General features: G+C 39.6%; 1 protein-coding gene across 4 annotated transcripts in view; it reads right to left on the bottom strand.

Annotated features, from left to right (window-relative positions):
• Positions 1-19,484, bottom strand: part of ZC3H3 (zinc finger CCCH-type containing 3) — a 519,902-nt gene that overhangs the window by 70,659 nt on the left and 429,759 nt on the right. For all 4 annotated transcript variants that reach the window (XM_072602834.1, XM_072602837.1, XM_072602835.1 and 1 more), the window contains exon 9: positions 17,416-17,547. In XM_072602834.1, coding sequence (XP_072458935.1) covers positions 17,416-17,547 — 132 coding nt within the window. The remainder of the gene's footprint in view (positions 1-17,415; positions 17,548-19,484) is intronic.

Raw genomic sequence — 19,484 nt, 5'->3', positions numbered from 1 at the left:
ATGGAACAAGGGAGGATTTTTTAAGGATAGAGGAGAAAGAGACATGTTTGTAGGCTGTATGGAAGCAGCTAGTAGACAAGAAGAGAATGAAGCTAAATGAGGGATTAGGAATGATAGAGTGAACAATCTGTTGGAAAACAGGGGATGGAATAGGATCACTTGTGCATGTAGAGGGGCCTGCCTTCGCAGGGAGAAGAACTACCTCATTATGTGAGATAAGGATAAAGAATATAGCAGCAAAAGCCATGTGGATGACATAATATAAGGAGGAGAGAAGAGAAGAGAGTTCTCATCAAATGACTTCAGTTCTGTTTTCTGTAAAATATGAGTAACAGTTCTCAGTTGATAGGGTGAGAGGTGGGGGAAGCCATGAGAGGTTTGAAGAGGGATGAAAGGTTTGGAAGAGATACCATGGTGAGTGAAAAAGTGAGTCAATAAGGGAAGTATAAAAGGATTGCCTAGCTGGTGACGGTCTAGCTGGCCTCATAAATTTTTAGTAGACTCAGAACGGTTGTGTGATCTTCTCCACTTTTGTTCAGCAGCGTATGTGCAGGAGTGAATGCAGTGGATTGTTGGAGGGATCTAACGCTGAGGCTTGGTAGAGCAAGAATGGCAATATGATAAGGGGGCAAGGGACTTAACTGAACAATGTAAAGCTGAACTGATTCACTAAGGGATCAAGATAAGCAAAGGAGAGCCTAGAGAGTGCAGGAGTAATGACCTGGGAGAGAAGTGAGAAGCTAGAGGACACCGTGTGGACAAAGAACTGTCTGGAACTGTGATCTGAGAAGGAAATTTCAGAGTTCATGAACATGGAAATCGTGCATCTGTGGATGATGGCAAGATCAAGGATACAACCATTTTTGTGTGCGGCTGAGGTGGGGTGGTAAGTCATGGAAAGTGAGTAAACTGAGAAACTGGGAAGCCAGGAAGTCTGAGGGAGAGTCTGAAGTCTCTCCACTGCCCTTAGAGTTTCCATGACCTTTAAGCACACAGCATAACACAGATAACTACATAATAATGCTAACATAGATTTACAGAGTACTTTAAATTTTGCAAAGCACTTTACATACATAATTTTATTTGAGCCTCACAACCCTGTGAGATAGGTACTACAAGTATTACTATTTTTATTTTACAGATGAAATAACTGAGGCTCAGTGAGGTTCAGTGACTTTTCTATGGTTGCCCAGCTAATAAGTGTTAGATAGGGGATTTGAACCTGACCCTCTTGATTCTAAATCACTACATTCACTGCCTTTCAGAACTAAGTAGTAATATTCTTACATATAAGTTTGTGTATTTACGTATGTACATGCATGTGGGTGCATGCAAGTGTGTTCCCAAAGTCTCAGGGCAGTTTTAAGTCAGCTTAAAAACTTTTGGCATGCACGCGCACACACACACCTAAATACAAACATATTTAAACCACTAAAAGTTAAAACTGCATTAAGATTTTTGGCAGGCTGTGTGTGTATATCTGCATGCATACATGCATGTGGCAAGCTTGGTACACTGAAGAGAGAGCTGACCTTGGACTAGGAGGGCCTGGATTTACTTCTTGTCTGAAACATCTTGACTTTGTGGACCCAGGTAAGTCATTTAACCTCTCAGTGCCTCAGATAACTCTCCAAAACTGTGAGTTGAAGAGGAAGCGTTAACCTGTACTGGTAAAGGAAATTTCTAACTGGGATGTCCCACTATCAATGAAAACAGGTCTAGACCTCATCCTCCTTCATGTATATGTGAGTCTATTCAATGACTTCAACAAGTTGTGATTTCATCAGTGTTGGTACTCTTTGATTAATATCGAATCTAACCTCTCTATAATTGAATAGAAGATCTTGGAAAATTGCTGTGACTGAAAAATTCATGGACATGTACATACATACATATATGTACATACATTTAATGTACTGAAAATACACATATACACACATACATATAGAAAAATATATATATACTAAAAATACACATATATACATACATACTTTCATCATTCAATAACTAATTCATGTGTATCACTTCTGTCTCTTCAACAGAGTGAGTTCTCTGAGGACAGTAATCACGTTTTGTCCTTTGTCCTCTCCACTAAGTCTAGAACAGGGTGAAGCAGGACAAGCAGCTATGTTGGTGGACTCATGGCTGGCTGGCTGACTCTTAATTTCCTGCTCATCATCTCACCTGATGTGGCTCTTCTCTTGAAGGAGAAGAAAGGGAAGTGAAGAGAGGAGATTCTCTTGGACCAAACACACAGGACTGTTTGGGGCCAGTCACGTACTAGGCCTGACCTAGTCCACAGAATCTCAGAGTTAAAAGGGATCTCAAAAACAATGTAATCCAGTTGATACCTGAACAAGAATCCTCTTTGTCTTTAAAACCAGTCCAACAGTAAGGGAGAACCTGCTACCTCTTGAGAGCATTTCACTTTTGGAAAGTCAATTGTTCGGAAATTTCCCCTTATATATTATATTCCCTACACTAGCCTCTCTGAAGGTTTTAGCCTTGCTCTTAGTATAGCCTCCAGGGATCAAGCGCAACAATTTTAGTCCTTCCCTTATATGACAGTTTTTCAAATACTTGAGATTCCTGAGTTCTGTTTTCTCCAGGTGAGAAATCTCTAGCTCCTTTCATTGCTTTTTATATGACATTGAGGCCCTTCACCATTTTTAGTGTCCTCCTCTGAACACTCTCCAGCCTATTAAGTGGCCTTCCTAACTAACCACAATATTCCCAGGCATAGTGCAGTAATATACCATCTCCCTAGTCCTGGAAATCTATGACCCTTGCAATTTGGGTAAAGAACATATTAGCCTTCTTGATGGCTATATCACATTATTGACTCATAGTAAGCTTGTAGCCTACTAAAATTTCTCAGGTCATTTTCTGAACTGCTGTCTAGTCATGCTTTGAAAATCTTATTCTTGTGAAGTTTATTTTTTGATTGCAAGTATAAGACCCTATTAAATTTCATCTGATTTGATTCAGTCCAGTGTCCAACCCTGAAGCTGGACAATATCTTTAGGGATTACTGACTTATGCATGTGGTAACTGTCCCTCCTACCTTAGTGTCATCCACAAATTTGATAAGCATGCCATCTAAGCCTTTATCCAAGTCACAGATAAAAAGGTTAAATAGCATCAAGCCAGAGATCTTTGGGCCCCTTTACTGGAAAACTCCTTCCAACCATTAATGAGCACTCTCTGGATCCGTCCATCTAAATCGGATCTGAATTAACCTATTTATACTATCATCTATATCACACCTTGTCATATCTGAATGGAAAAATTTTATATAATTATCTTTCCATGAAAATACTATGAGATACTTTCCATCAGAATAATACAAGAATATCAAATTTTTTGCTAAAATCTAGGTGAACTCTAGCTCTCATTTACCATTGTCTTGATATAACACTCTAGGAGGCACTGCAGTAAGGTGGAAAGAACACTTTCTCAGGTGTGACAAGAGTTAAGTTTGAATTCCATCTCTGATGCTTACTATGATCTTGGGCAAGATGGTTTCCTCATCTATAACACAAGGAGGTTAGACTACACAACCTCTGAGATTCCCTTCCAGCTTCAGAGCTATGATTCTAGCAAGTATGAAAAAAGAAAGTCTAGTCTGGCTGATTTTTTATGAAGTTGGCTCTTCTTGTGATTACAGCTCCCCTCCCCCCCAAATGTTCTCTAACCATCTCCTTAATAATAAATTGAAGTCAAGCTCACTGGCCTATGGTTTGGATACTCCACTGTCTCCCCCACTTTTTGACCTTCTCCAATCTTTCTTCTGACTGTCATTTCTCTATGTCATCTTTGAGAGTTTCTCATCCCTCCTAAGTTTACTTTCTTTGTAGAATTTTAGTCCACAGGAACCTACCTAACTTTGTGTTGAACCTTTTAAAATCTTGTCTCCTCATATTTATGGTTCATAGCAAACTGTGCTAAGCTTTTCTTTTCTATCACAAATTCTTAAAGTAGAAGTCATTTCTACACTACACCCCACTTGCAAAGATTTTATAATTTCCACTCTGTATCCTCTCACTATACAATGGTCCTCTACCCTTTCTTTTATGTGCCCTATTTCTTCTGACTAACGTATACTCTTCCTGAACCATACTGCAGTCATGGGCATCATCACATATCTCAGTGATACTGACGAGTCCAAATTTGTATCCTTTCCTCAAAGTCATAGTTTTGTTGTTGGCCCCTTTCTTGGACTTTGTATGTCTGTAATTGAGGTGCTAGTTTTCCTCTTGTTGCTGTTCAGTCATGTCTAACTCTTTGCGACTCCATTTGGGGTTTTCTTGGCAAAGATACTGCAGTGGTTTGCCATTTCCTTCTCCAGTTCACTTTATAGATGAAAAAATGGAAGGAAACTGGATGAAGGGTCACATAGCTTGTAAGTGCCTGAGGTTGGATTTGAACTTAGGTCTTCCTGACTCCAGGCCTACCACTGTGTCCACTGTACCACCTACTCACTGTTCCACTTCCTATGCTCTAAGGCATCTAACTTGGTAAATATAAATAGGTAGTTTCATCCTCCCTTTGTTCCTTTTTCATCTCAAAGCCCTTCTGATTAGAAAGAAAAAACTCTAGGGCTAGGTAAATACATTCCTGCTAGTCTACTAGCATCTATTCCATCAATGGGCAGGGTATTGTTCTTCTTATATTTAAAGTCAAGATTCAGAAACCTAAATACCATTCTCAGACATATCTCCTTACCCAGTTCATTTCCCAATTGTGCTTTTTTTCCCCTGAAATCCTTTTTTCCTTTTTTTCCTGAAGTCCTTACTTCTAAAAACAGCAGGGATGAAGATATTACCTGTGCCCCTAAGGTCCTAGGTGTTTTGCGCAAGACTCTGAAATCTTTAGAACCGTTACTAGATTCTTTATGGCAGAATTGTTTTGTGCCCTTATGAATCAGAAGTTGGTAGCAGTCACTCATTTGAATAAGGGCTGGGAGGCTCTCTGTCACATTCTGGATATGTGCTCTAGGAAGACAACAGATCTCTCTACTGTTATCAAATCAACAAATAGCTGTTTCAGTGCTTCTCAGCAGAAAATTACCAACCACACTCCTCATCTCTTCTTCATTCGACCTTACTGGATGATTTCCAGGGGTCTGGCATTCAGCCAGGCTACCTGTATGCTGCCTGCCAGCCATGTTGAAAGAAAGGGAGTGGGAAGCCATTCCAAGACAGCATCTGAAGGTCTAGAAAAATCAAATGTTTTTCCTAACCTCAACTGGCATACCATTGCCCAACACCAGCTGTAGAATGAACCCTGATAATGGTTCTAGCACATCATATTTGTGCATCCACCTGGCTATATTGTGCATCCACCTGGCTATATAAAAACTGTGGACTGAGTTGTATGTCTATAGACACATACTTTCTCATTCAGTTTGCTGGTCCCTGCTTCTTTCTGGGACACTTACTGTATTCAGAGCCCAGATGACCCCATATCCACTCTCCCCAATTAAAGTAGGAGCAATGTAGACAATTAATCTAGTTGGGACTCATGGGGACAGGCCTAATTCTGCAGCTACAAATTCACCATTCACCACATATGACCCAATAATACTGGAAGGTCCCTGCCACACAGGTTATTTTTTCTCCTTAAAGTGGCAATAAAACCATTTTCAATATGTAACTGTTCTAGAGGAATTTAGCTTCTAACTGTTACCACAGGTTCCTGTTTGCCCACACAAAGACAAGTGCATGAGAAGCAGGTACTCCTCAGATCAACAGATATTCCAATGCCCTGTAAGTCAAAACACCATTCTACCTAGGTATACCATCATGGCTAACGAGGACAAGAGAGGAGCCACATGCAAAAGAACCAACCTTGTGTCACTGCTGAATACATTTCCTATGCTATTGTTGAAAGAATTTCATTTTGTTAAATATTACATGGTCCATTGCAATTCTCAAATAATCACTGAATTGGCCTGAATCAAACTGGATTCAAAACACCACTCATTACCTAAAATGCTATTTTATCTGCTCCAGTTCAATGACTCCTTGAGTTCAAAATTCCATGGTCCCTGCAGACAACTAGATTCAGAAATGATGTGTTCTTTGTAAAATAATTCTGTTTATTATTATGATTCCACTGTCATCAAAGGTTTTATAGACTTACTATTCTCTATCAAAACCCAGTAGAAGAAGGAGGTCATAGGAGGTATTGAATAGGTCTTCTTGGGATTTTGCTCCTACTATTCCTGAAATACCTCCTTCACCTAGACAATATGATTATCTGAGTGGGTACATAAAGAACATGTGGAATAATGTTTCACAATGCTGGAAAGGTAGACTCTACCAAACTGTGAAAAATGTCAAACAAGAGAGTTTGTATTTGATCCTAGAAAGCAAATGGAAATCAATGAGCTTCCTGAGGAGAAGAGTAACATGTTCAGACATCTGTTTGAATCTGGTAGCCAGCAATGTGAAGGACAGATGGGAGAGGGGAGAGACTTGAGGCAAAGAGACCAATTAGGAGGCTATTTCAATAATTTAGGCAAGAGGTAATGAAAGCCTGAAAGAGGTTGGTGCTCACCTGAGTAGAGAGATGTTGTAATAATAGAACTGACAAGATTTGGCAACTGACTGGATACATGGGTGAGAGTGAGGTGTCAGGGATGACTCTGAGGTTGTCAATGTGGGTTACTGGATAAAAAGTGGTGCCTTGAGCTGAAATGAGGTTGTTAAAAAGAGGGGAAGGTTTTGTATTTGTTTGGGGAATAAATGAATTGTTCAGTTCCTAATGGATGGAACACCATACAAATTCCAAAGAATTCTGCACTTTAGCCTCTGAGAAATAATGCTCTAGCTGGCTACCAGCCACAAATAAACTTTATAGAAATAAAGTCTCAGGCTAGAAAGGATTTTAGAATTTATCTAGTCTAAGTGTTACCTGAAATATACAATCAGAATACCTAACATAGCTGTACATTCTCCAAGAGTAGTTTTACTTTCAGATAACTTAATTGTTAAGAGATTTTTCCTTCTTTGAACTTAAATGTGCTTTTCTCTAACTTTCACCCACTGCTTTTTGAAGACACAAAAGGGTGGATCTCCTAATAGCACTTCAGACATTTGAAGGCAGTTATCATGTCCTTCCTATATTCTTACTTAGTCTGATCATGAATCTTTTTCCAAAAAATAAATTTATTTACTTTTAACATTCATTTAAAAAAAAATACTGAGTTCTGAATTTTCCCTCTCCTTTCAGTACCTCCATCACCCATTAAGAAGGTGAGCAATGATATCAATTATACATGTAAAATCATGCAAAATGTTTCCATATTAGCCACGATGCAAAAAGAATCAAGAAAAAATAAAAAAAGTATGCTTTGATCTGCACTCAGACTTCATCTCTCTATGGAGGTAGATAGTGTTTTTCTTCATGAGTCCTTTGAAACTGTCTAAACACGAATCTTCCTATGTCCCAAATATATTTTATTATGGTACCCTGCAATTCCATCAATTGATTTCAATCATAGTTATGTTAAAACTATAACATAAACATATTAAAACATAAAGCCCCACCTCTGATACATTCTGGCTCAGTGATCTTAGGCCCTCAGTATTCTAGGTAACTCTTGAAGACTCTTAAGTTAACAAGAAGGGGCCAACTTGTATTGGCACTGGAAGTTCCCTTATCTATGCCTTCCCTATACTAATGAAATCACAAGTCTGGTCTTTATCTCCTATCCCCAGATTCAACCCACTGTTCCAGTCTTTTGACTGTGGTAGCCAATGTACTTGCGATTCCTAATAGTTGTGATTTTCACAGATCAGCCCAGCAATCACTTTCCCCAGTGCTTTTAGTACACTGGGATAAAGTCTGTGCAGGTTTGATTAAGCTCATTGAAGGTAGTTAGGTATTCTCTTACTGCCTCTTCTCACTTATTTGCAGTTTCAACTCACTGATAACACTTTGTTCAATTCTTCCTATCTAAAGTTCATTTCCTTTGGCATAGAAGAGTTGAGCAGTTCCACCTTTTCCTAGTCATCAGACATCACTGTCCCGCCCAGAGCAGTGAGTCTATTCTCTGACTGTCTTCTTTGCCATGTGGTTGTTTCTATTGTCAGTCGGTCTCATCTCATTCTGGAACTAGCCTGGAAGTTATGTCATTCCTCCTATTCATCCTCAATTACTTGTCCTTCCTTCCATCTCTTGTCTAAGAATGTGACTGCCAAGGAATTCCCTTGCAATTAGATTGATCTCTTTAGACACTTCTCTTTTTTCCTCCTAAATGTAATTATCTATAATTATATGACCAGAATTTTGTTTCAGAGAAACTCTCATGCCTTCTGAAATTACTTTCTTTTTAGTGACTCAAGTCATGGGGATTCTATCTGTTCTACTACTGAACTCCCTTTTTAGGATATGTGTCAGATTGTATCTTGTGTTCTTGTTCTTATCATTTACAAATTCTGAGGTGTAATGGTCATTTCCTCTTAAGAAGGAAGAATGATAAAATGAAAGAGTGGTAAATTTGGAATCAGAGGACCTGTGTTTGAATTCAAGTTACCTCCATAACCTTCTGGGTTACTGATATAACCTTGGGCAAATCAGCTAACTTTCCTGGGCTTAAATTTCTTCGTTAAATGAAGGGGTTGGAGTAAATGATCTATGAGATGAACTTATAGAACTAAATATAATCCTGTGCCATTTTCACTGCCTCCTTGGTCAGAATAGCAAAATGTTGCCTTTCCCTGCTCCTTTGGTTTCTTCTACCATTCCTACACCTCCACAGATCCATAGGCTTTCATGAATGTGATGACCTTCCCTTATCATGTCTACCCTTAAAGTTTCCTTGGTATTTTAATCTAACCCACTCCTCTTGAAGCAGGTATTGTCTTATTATTGTCATATTACAATCTCAATGACACCAAAGATGTATTTTCCTCCTTGCATTAAGTTCTTTAGCTCACTTTATGGTCCCTATTCCCTTCTATTCAGGCTATTCATTCTTCAAGGCCCAGATCACAGCCTCTCTCCTTCCATGAAGTCTTCTCTTGTTCTAGCTCACTGGTCTTTCTTTTTTCTTGTAACTCTCAGGGCCATTCATGTTGGAATCACATAACCCAAAGTATGGAGTCACAGAATGCTAGAATGAGAAAGGACCTTAGAGATCCCATTTAACCCTCTCATTTCATAGTAGAGGAAACTGAGGGCCAGATAGGTAAACCAACTTGCTCATGCTCATGTGACTCTATTCTGTCCTGTACACAGTTATTTTCCAACTCTTCAGTGTAGATGGGACTTACTTCTCCAGCCAGTCTGTGAGGTTTCTGAGGGTTGTACCCTTGACAGAGAGTACTTAGCAGCCCAGGGGCAGGCACACAGTAATATCTCAAAAGAGTCTCAGGTAATTTGGGACTGACTGATCTAATCAGGTCCCTGCATGATACCAACCACTGTACTGGAATATCCAGGATGAAAGTGACAGGAACTTTCACCTGGGTCAAACAGGAAAAAGGGCACCAAGTAACAAGTAATCAGTCCTACTTCCAAGCTTCAAACCTGAAGGGCAGCAAAAAGATTTAGTAGCCCCAAGTCCCAGGCACAGCCAAGATATATTAGACCAGATGTTTGGGGAATGTGGGTGAAAACATCAAGATTTACGTCATGAACAGGTTTGGTTCACAGAGGAGTTACTCTTCCTAAGCAGCCGTGATCTTAGGCTGGGAGGAAAGAGAGGGAATTCACTTAGTAGGAGACAAGGTATTCAGTGCTCACTTTATAGTAGGCTGGGAATTAAGATGGGGAGAAAGAAAAAGAGGGGAGGGGAGATGTTAAATTGCTTTGTATTTGTTGTATCCCCCTATATAAAAGTCAAACAGGCTGGTTAATTAAGAAGGGGAAGGAATCTGGTTTATTCAGCTGTCGGGAATTTCTTATAACAATAGTCCTTCATGGATGACAGGTGAGCATGGCAAGGCTGGCAGGAGAGGCAGCAGAACACAGTAATTATAGGCATAAACAACACTGTGAGGGAGCAAATCATAGTCAACACATGGGCCCTGCCTGCCTGTGAGAGGTATGTCTAGACTACAGGCTCAATTTTCTAATCTCCGATCCCCTAAATTCTCCCCCAGATAATGCTTAAGAACCTTGATGGGGCCAAGTCCTGGTGAGTATGGTCTGGAGTTTAGGTGCCATCATTATAAACCTTGCTTGGGGCTTTAAAGCTCCTAAGGAGTCCCTTCCACAGGCAGATAGCTAGGACTAACAAGATGGTAAATTGGCTACACATCCTAAATAGCTTCTCAGAGGCGGCATGTAGGGAGAAAGGAGTCACTACTGTGTTTGTGTTCCTGATTATTGTCAAACTGACTGTTGGAGATCATTTACAGATGGAGGACGTTAAATGCGATTCTATCATGGAGCTCTGGGCTGAGACATGGATTAAGGGCTGGCGGTCAGGAAAAAGGGCTGGGATGAGGGGGACAAAGGCTCTGGCTAGGACTGAAATATAAGAGTTGCATCAAAGGTTAGGTTTTAGGGCTAAGTTCTAGGGTTGGGGTGGGGGCTGGGGACTGCATCTTTGGGTTCGGGAAATGGAACTAAGGTAATGGGCCACTGTAGTCTAAATAGAGGGTTACCTTAGGAGATCAGAGAAAAACTCAGATCCTACTACACACAGTCCCTAATTCTTCTCTATCCTGGGGTATCCTCTTCTTCACACCAAGGAAAGGATAGATTCTCTCCAAATAACACTGACTTGCTTACTGGACTAAGTCAATCATCTTGTTTGTCAAGCTAATGCTAACTTCACTGAGCAGCAGCAAAATCATAGAATCTAAGATCTGTGGGAACTTCAAGGTATATCTAATCCTGAGATTCTTAAACTAGGGCGTGTGAACTTATTTTTTAAAAATATTTTGATAATGTATTTTGATATAGTTAATTTTCTTTGTAATCCTATATATTTTATGCATTTAAAATAATTTTTCTGAAATGGTCCATGGAACAAAAAAAAGAACCCTTGATGTAATCCATACTTATATACCTAACTAGGTAGATCATGCAGTAAATAAATGGAGTGTTGGGCCTAGAGCCACGGTGACTTGAGCTCAAATCTAGCCTCAGACACTTATTTAGATACTACCTGGGCAAGCTGTTCAACTTATCTGCCTCAGTTTCCTCAATTATCTTCATAGATGGGGATAGTGATTGCCATCTTATAGAGGATACTCTACCTCACAAAGTAGTTATGAGGTTCAAATGAGATAATTTGTAAAAGCACTTATTAGCACACTGACTGTCACAGAGCAGGTGCTTAATAAATACTTGTTCTCTCCCCTTCTTAATGAAGGACACCTTCTACAACATTTCCCCCAAATGTAGGCTCTGATTAAAGACCTCTCATCTGAGGGAGCTCCACTACCTCCTAAGACAGCATACTCCACTTGAGAGTAATTCCAGATATTAGAAAGTCTGTCTTTACAACAACCTAGAAGTTCTGAGTTCTTGCCTCTTGGGCCAAGCAGAATGAACTAATCCTTCCTCCATGAGAGGCCTCAAAGAGGTTCATGACATATAGCATTTGTTTCTCCCTCTGTTTTCTCCCTCTGCCCCCACCACATATTCTTCAAGAAACTCCACATCCTCTGCTCCTTTCACAAATCCTCACATGCTATGTTTTATTGTCTCACTTTTCTGGCTACTCATTTCTGGACTCAATCACAATCTGGCTGATTTGTGTCTTAAAATCTGGTCCCCAGAACTGCCCAGTACTCCAGACATGGCCTAAAGTAGAGGTCAGGGAACTTATTATCTCCCTTGTTTTGGACATGATGCCTCTCTTACTGCAGTTTAGGGTGGCATTATTTTTTTGGCTGCCATCTTATACTGTTGATTTATATCAGGGTTTCTTAAACTTTTTCTGTGTTATGAAAACATGGCAGTCTGGTGAAGTCCTATGGAACCCATCTCAGAATAATATTTTAAAATACATAAAATAAAATACATAGTATTACAAAAGAAACCAGTTATATTGAAATAGAAGATTTAATTTTTTCCCCACTGAAACTCATTGATAACCCCCAGCCCCAAAATTTAAGGCTAAAAATCTCGTGCAGTCCACTAAAACCCAAGGTGATGTTGCCTAGGCATACCTCTCCCATTTCATTTGTGAAGTTGGTTTTTTTTTTAACCTATGTAAAACCTCACTTTCATCCTTATTAAATTTCATCTTGGTTCAAACCATAGTTCTAGCCTATCAAAATCTTCCGAAAGCCCAACTTTTGTCATCTGAAGTTATCTGCAAATTGAATAAGCATGTCATCTAAATCCTTATCTACTTGACTTTAACAATGTTAAATAGTACAAAGCCAAAGATGATTCCAAGGCCCTATGTTAGGTCTGACACTGACCTGTTAAGGACCTCCTCTTTAGATCTGTTCACTCAACCAGTTTTAAATCCACCTAATAGAATTATTATACCTTTTATTCAGAAGCTTGGTATGAATGGCTTTCAAGTGCTTTGCTGACATGTAAGTATACTATGTCTACAGCACACCTCTGACCTACTTATCTGGTGACCTTCTCAAAAAAAGCAAATGAAGATTGTCTGGTATTATTTTGTAGGAGCATGCTGCTGATCACTTGGACAGAAGGAAGAATTAGAGAAGTTTAGCTAACATCTCAAACCTGTCACAGAAGTGCGCTTCTGTCCAAGTGATCAGCAGCATGCTCCTACAAAATAATACTTATTTCTACTTCTGTTCCTCAACAAAAGCTTTATTTCTTCCCCTGGCTTCCTAAATAATGTCACTTACATTAAAAAAAGTAGGTATTGATACTCTATCCCTTTAGTTTTTTAACTAAGGTATAATAACTGACATTTACATAGCACCTTAAAGTTTTCAAAGCACTTAATATCTAGCATTTACACTGTGTACTTTATATTTATGTAAATTAAATTTATATAAATTTTATATTTAAGATTTGCCAAGTGAATTACATATTAATTCATCTGATCCTCACAACAACTCTGTGAGGTAGGTGCTATTATTGTTCTCATTTTACAGAAGAGCAAACTGAGGTAAACCAAGAAGTTAAGTGACTTAGCCAGGGTCAAACAATTAGCATGTCCAAGGCAGGATTCAAACTCAGGTCTTCCTGACTTCAGGTCCTGTACTCTGTCTACTTTGCCATCTAGCTGCCATTTTATTTGACCTTCATACCAGTCTACTGAGGACAGATATTATTATTTCAACTTTACATTCCAATTCCAAGTCTCATTTCAACATGTCTAAGTGATAACAATGAGGTCAAATTTGCTTCCTTCCATCAGGATACTCAATTCCCTCTATTTATTAAATATACTTTCTGCAGATACTCAATTCCCTCTATTTATTAAATATACTTTCTGCATTTATATGTCTGTATCTGAAGCTATGAGTTTTATTACTGGCTTTCCCTTCAGATAGTTTCTCTGTGAATTAGTGGTCTCCTTTTTAGCTAACTTTGCTTCTATTTTGTACTGTTATTCTCTATGATACCAGGATTATCAGATCTATGTGGACAATTTTCTTTTCTTTTCCTTATAGTTTAAAGCCTTCTTTGTAAGACTTGGGGCAAATATGTTTTTACTGACCCTTGTTGTGTGCATTCCATCCCTTGCCATAAAAGTCATTCATTTCTATATTCTGAGCTATAGTCTAGAAACCCAAATTACATTCTCAGACACATTCTTCTTAGTTGGTTATTTACCTCCCAAGTCTATATCTTTTGAAGTTCCAATCTTTAATAAGTAGTATTGGTAAGATCATCACCTATGTCTCCAAGGCTTTTAGTTTTTTGGTTTAGTATGCTTTCCATATTCCTTCTACAGGAACCATTTGGTCCTGCATGAATCGTTAAGAGAGAGGTTTGAAAAGTCTTTGGAGGTTCTCTATCATGTCCAGAATATATGCCTTGGGAAGACAGCAGATCTCTCTTTTGTTTATGACAGGCTGACAGAGCTACTTCAGGTAGCTGGGAGTTACCCACCACTGTTCCTCCTCCCTTCTTCTGAAGGAAGAATGTATTATCTGTCACCTGAAAGAACCTATGGATTCACAGCATCTTTCCTTTTAGGGCAAGAAGCTACTGCCTGCAGAGATGGTCCAGCTTGCTATGCTTCTAAGGAAGAGCCCTATACCTTTGATATAGTTCTTAATGTTTGGTTGTCTTTCCCCCTCTTCACTCTCTACCACACTGCCCCAAGCTGCAACCTCTTGGCACAACAGGGAATTCTCCTCTACTGCTTTATAACCTTTCTTCTTCGTTTCTTACTTAAAGCATTTCTTCTTTTCTTTTAAGGAAAATTCAATTCTCCTGAATACCACATCCTAGATTCTTCTAGCCCTTTCCACTTCACTTTCTCTTCAAGAATAGAGATCACTTTGTACACACAGAAGTGTCAACAGAAACACAAACATCACACACTTTTTACAAGTCCTGGCAAAAATGTTCCTTGTCCCCTATACTAGATAACCTCATGGCTCCCAACAGCAGGGAATCCTTTCACTGTAAAACATGGGATGATTCAAGTATATGAAGAGTGAAATCCACTCAGTTCTGTTCATGTTGTCACTGGTCTTTCTCTGCCACCAGACACTCTGGCCACACTTGGTGAGGGGAGCAAGTCTTAATTTATTTAGCAGACAAGCAGACAAAGCGCAAGCAGACAAGGCTCAAGGGCATGAAAAAAAATTCAATTATTTAACGAGACCTATTCATCTTGTTTCATCTTGCTAAGACTCTCTGGAACCTTCCCGCCACTTTCCTGGACGCTAAACTCTCCAGCTTCACTTGAAGGGTGAAGTTAATTTATTTAGTGAACATAATTCAAAGAAAGACTAAATACAACGATCTCATAATTATCTCCATACCTTGCCTCACCTTTCTGGTAAGCTTCCTGAGAGCAGGGACTATTTCTTTTTGTCTCTGTATCCACAGTGTCTGGCACAGAATAGGCACTTAATGCTTTCTGATTGCTATTTTCATCTTCACTTGAATTACCTGAATTCTAGGTTCTAATACTGGAGCCCACATCCTTTAACCTTTCCTCCTCCTTCTTCCCATGGAGTCTTTCTTCTTAAGAAGAGCAGGATTCTAGGTTTTTCTACCCTTAGGCATTGTAGGATTTGCTTCCTGGAAGATGCCCTCTAGGCTGGTGGGTATAAATCATGGCAATGATAAAGGGCACTGGATAAAGAATCAGAAGTCCTGGGTTTGAATCTGAGCTCTACCACTTACTTGGGCTGGGACCTCATCTATAAGATGGGAAGTTTGGACTGGATGTTCTCTAAGGGCCACCCAGCTTTAAGTCCTATCCTTGAGGACTAGATGCACTTAACGCTGGAAAGTAACACAATTCATTAAAAGGAGCACTGGATTTGGAGTCAGAGGGGCTGAGGTCCTATTAATTCCTATCTATGTGACCTTCACTTTTCTGGGTCTCTGTTTCCTCATCCATAAAATGGGATGACAAAAGTTGCATTATTTATCTCATAGGTTAACTGCAAAGAAAGTGTTTTTGTAAACTCTGAAGTACTTAATAAGTATGAGTTATTAGTAACATTCTTTGATTCTGTGTATTATGGGTTGTAAACTAATATAGGAGAGGCCTTATGAGCTGTCAGACACAAAAATTTCTTGGAAGAGGCAAGCTCTGAAGAAGGCTGTGGTATAGGTGCTGTCCACTAACCCTCAGCAGTCTTCATTCTCTACAGAGGTATTCTCCAAAGAACACTGTGAGGATCCAATGGTCTCCGAAGTGAAGGTTTCTCAGGAGGAGAGATCGCTTCATTCATGAAGCCTAGGATTATTTAACCCTGGAACACAGACAGCCAAGACCAGGGATGGGAAATTTGCAGCCTCCAAGTCCCATGGAGCCTTAGTGGATCTAGATGACCACACATTCCCTACCTCTGGTCTAGGCTAACATGGGGATGATGGTCCTTACAACAACACTACCTGTGGGTGCTATTGTTACCCTCATTTTCCAGCTGAGAAAACTGAAACAAACAGATGTTGACTTGTATGGAGTCACACAGCTAGTAAGTGTCTTACGTCAGATTTGAACTCTGCTCTTTCTGACTCCAGGTCTCAAACTACCCATTGTGCCAACCAGATTCCTTGAAAGAAAACGAAAACACTAAAAAGTCCCCTTGAAGCCTCTTCCCATTCTGGGATTTTGTGGTTTTAGGAATCCTTTAGAACATATATATATCCCATTTTAGCAAAAGGTTCCCATTCTCAGCTGAGTTGGAGAACTTGATTTGGTACCTAATTTTGCCTAAGGCTGGGCTGCATGCCAGACCTCTGTGTGTCCTTGAGTGAGTCGCCATCCCTCTAAATTATGGGAAGGTGTAGAACTGAGATGGCCTCAAAGGTCATATATTCAACTTCTAAAAATTCTATCATTCATAACATCACAAACTGGCAGAGCTTAAAGAGATTTTAGGAATCATTGGTCCAACCCCTTAATTTGAAAGAAGAAGGAACTTGTGAAGGAAAGTGCTCTTTCTTTATGAGATTCATTTGGTGAGTGTGTCCCTTATCCTATCTCCAAAATACAGCTTTTTATGTGTGGTAAACCAGGAGAGAAAGTGGGATGGAATAGAATAGCTGAAGACTCCCCACAGACAGTAAAGGGTATCCTATATTTGTAAATCTCAATCTACAAGCCAGACCTCCTAATTTTGAGTTTCTTAGGCTCTAATGTTACCAAGGGTGCCCACTCTATGGCTCAATTCAACTTAACATTTATTATCTATGGCAGAGTCTATGCTCAGCAATACTGAAGAAACAAACAGGAAATATGATTCCCTGCCCTCAAGGAGCAAATAGTCTTGTGATATATCAGTAACACATACACAACTTAGTATGACACAAAGAAGAATGTGACACAGGCCCAGGAGAACCAGGTACAGTGCTAGTGTGTGTGTGTGTGTGTGTGTGTGTGTGGTGTATGCATGCATGTATGTGGGTGTGTGTATATATGTGGGATCATAAACAGCCACAGCCCTTGGAAGAGAATTTATGCTCACTGACTCCCCTTCTGTCACCACTATCCTCATACCTACATATTTCCAAATACCTGAGGTTTCACTTTTTGACAAGCAAAACTTCCTTCTCCTCTCTTGGGCCTCAAATCATGCAAATAAAGCTAAAAAATCCCAAGGCTGTGGCAGGCCTCAGTTTGAAATGATTTTGGGAAGCAGAAAGCAAGGTACACTATTTTCAACCCAAAGACCTACACTCTTCAAGAGGTCATGAAGTCCAAGGGAACCTTCTTAATGACCAATATATAAGACAGAGCATGGCACAGCACAGCACAGCATGTCTGACTGGGGGTTTCTGGGACCAGGGTATGATGACAAACTATGCTGTCTGACAGGTTACCTTTTCTCCCATGGGACAGTAGCCTTTGAGGAAGTCCACGCAGACCTCTGCCTTCTTTGACACATACACATGGCTGTATGGGCAGTCGCTGTTATTGCAGATTCCTTTCAGGAAGTAGGAACACACTGGCATCTGTAAAAAGAGAGAGCAGACTGGATGACAGGCTCATGGGAGCTCTTTCCATTCACACACATAGACACACACACACACACACACACACTTATTCAAACAAAAAATTCATACACAGAAACCTATACACAATCACAAAGAGACCTACAGAGTCACACATACATTCATAAAAAGGAGATGTAGAACACATTCAAAGTCACATAGAAAAAGACAAACATTCACAAAAAAGGCAAACACTTTACTTTCAGAGATACACAATTAGAGAGAAATACATCTGCTTGCACAGAAATAGATGTGTGGAAATACACACACACAGACACACAGACATACTGTGGTAGAGACAAGAAAGGAGAAAGACAACATCCTCTGCTCTGGTCTAGACTAATCAGGAAAAATGCCCACTTCTTGATGACATATTTTAGGAAAAATGCTGATAAGCCAGAGTGTGTCTAGAAGAAGATGACCAGGATGAGGAGACGACTAGAACGCAAGCCACATAACGATGAATTAAAGAACTAGAAGTGTTTAGCTTAGAGAAGTAAAGCTTTCGGGAGGACTTTATTGTTATCTTCAAGTACCTAAAGGACTGTCATGAAGTACTAGAAGAAGAGCTGTTCTACTGGCTGTAGAGGGTAGAATTAGAAATTAGGAAAATTATGAGGTGGGAGGATGGTGATGGGGAAAGGGGGCAGAGTTTAGTTCAACATAAGGAAGAACAATCGAACAAGAAGAGTTATTCCCAAAATGAAATGAACTGCCTTGAAAGATGGTGAACTCCCCATTACTGATGGTATTCCAACAGGGAATAGGTGATCCCTTGGTATGAATGCTGGGATTTACGTTTTTGGGAGGGTTTGGACAAGAATACTTCTAAAGTCCCTAAAAGCTCTGGGAATCTATGACTCTATGGTCCTTGGTTATATTTAGTGATCTTATAATCTAATTAAGGAGGTAAGATTCACAAATAAAACAACCAGAATGTAGACCTTGTGACCATGGGCAAATTACTTAATGTCCCTAGGTCTGGGTTTTCTCATCTTTCAAATGAAAAACTCCAATCAGAAGAGCTTTAAGGTATCTTCTAGCTTTAAATCCTATCACCTTGGTTTCAACCACGGTAAAAAAAAAAAAACAAACAAAAAACCACATAGAACATGAGTCAGAGAAGGAAAACCTCACCTTGGGCATTAACTTTCAGTTCACAGAAAAGGAAGGACTTCAGAAAGGCCTAAAGGGGGAGAGGGTAAAATCTGGATAGATGACCAAAAAGAATTAGACATTCCAAGAGAAACTTACTAGGCACAAGGCAGAAATGAAAAGTACACACACACATGTGTGCGCACGCATGTGATTGTATGTGTGTGCACATGTATGTGTGTGCGCATTAAACATGTAGTATCTCTGGAGACTAGGCAAGATAGGACAGAAGATCTACGTAGGTTAGCGGTCAGAAAACAAGCATTTATTAATCACTTATTGTATGGCAAGTACTGGGATAAAAGCCAGGGAATAAAGAAAAGCAACAAATAGTGGAAATATCCCCAGCTTGTGAATTAAGAGGTCTCAGCTCTTATTCTGGTCAGCTACCAGCTTGCTCCATGACAAAGTGAAGCACTTCTCCCACAACTCTGGACTTTGTTGTCCTCAATCGTACAGCTGGAGAGTATAGTACATTAAGATTCCTCCTAGTGCCAGCCTAGCATGTTCTAAGTTCTCTTTCAATTCCAATGTTTTATGTATTGAAGTCTTTCCTAGTTCTGACATTCTATTGTCTAAGGTCTAAAGTTCACTTTAGTGCTTACATTTTATAATCTAAGTTATAATGTTCAATACTACTAGATAGTGCAATGGACTTGGTGACTGGGAAATCTGAGTTCAAATTCTTCCTCAGATACTAGCTGTATGACTCTGGTCAAGTGACTTATTCTCAGCATCAGTTC

The sequence above is a fragment of the Notamacropus eugenii genome, chromosome 4 (assembly GCF_028372415.1).
Source record: "Notamacropus eugenii isolate mMacEug1 chromosome 4, mMacEug1.pri_v2, whole genome shotgun sequence".
Taxonomy (NCBI): Eukaryota; Metazoa; Chordata; class Mammalia; order Diprotodontia; family Macropodidae; genus Notamacropus; species Notamacropus eugenii.
This window is presented reverse-complemented; position numbering and strand designations above follow the sequence as displayed.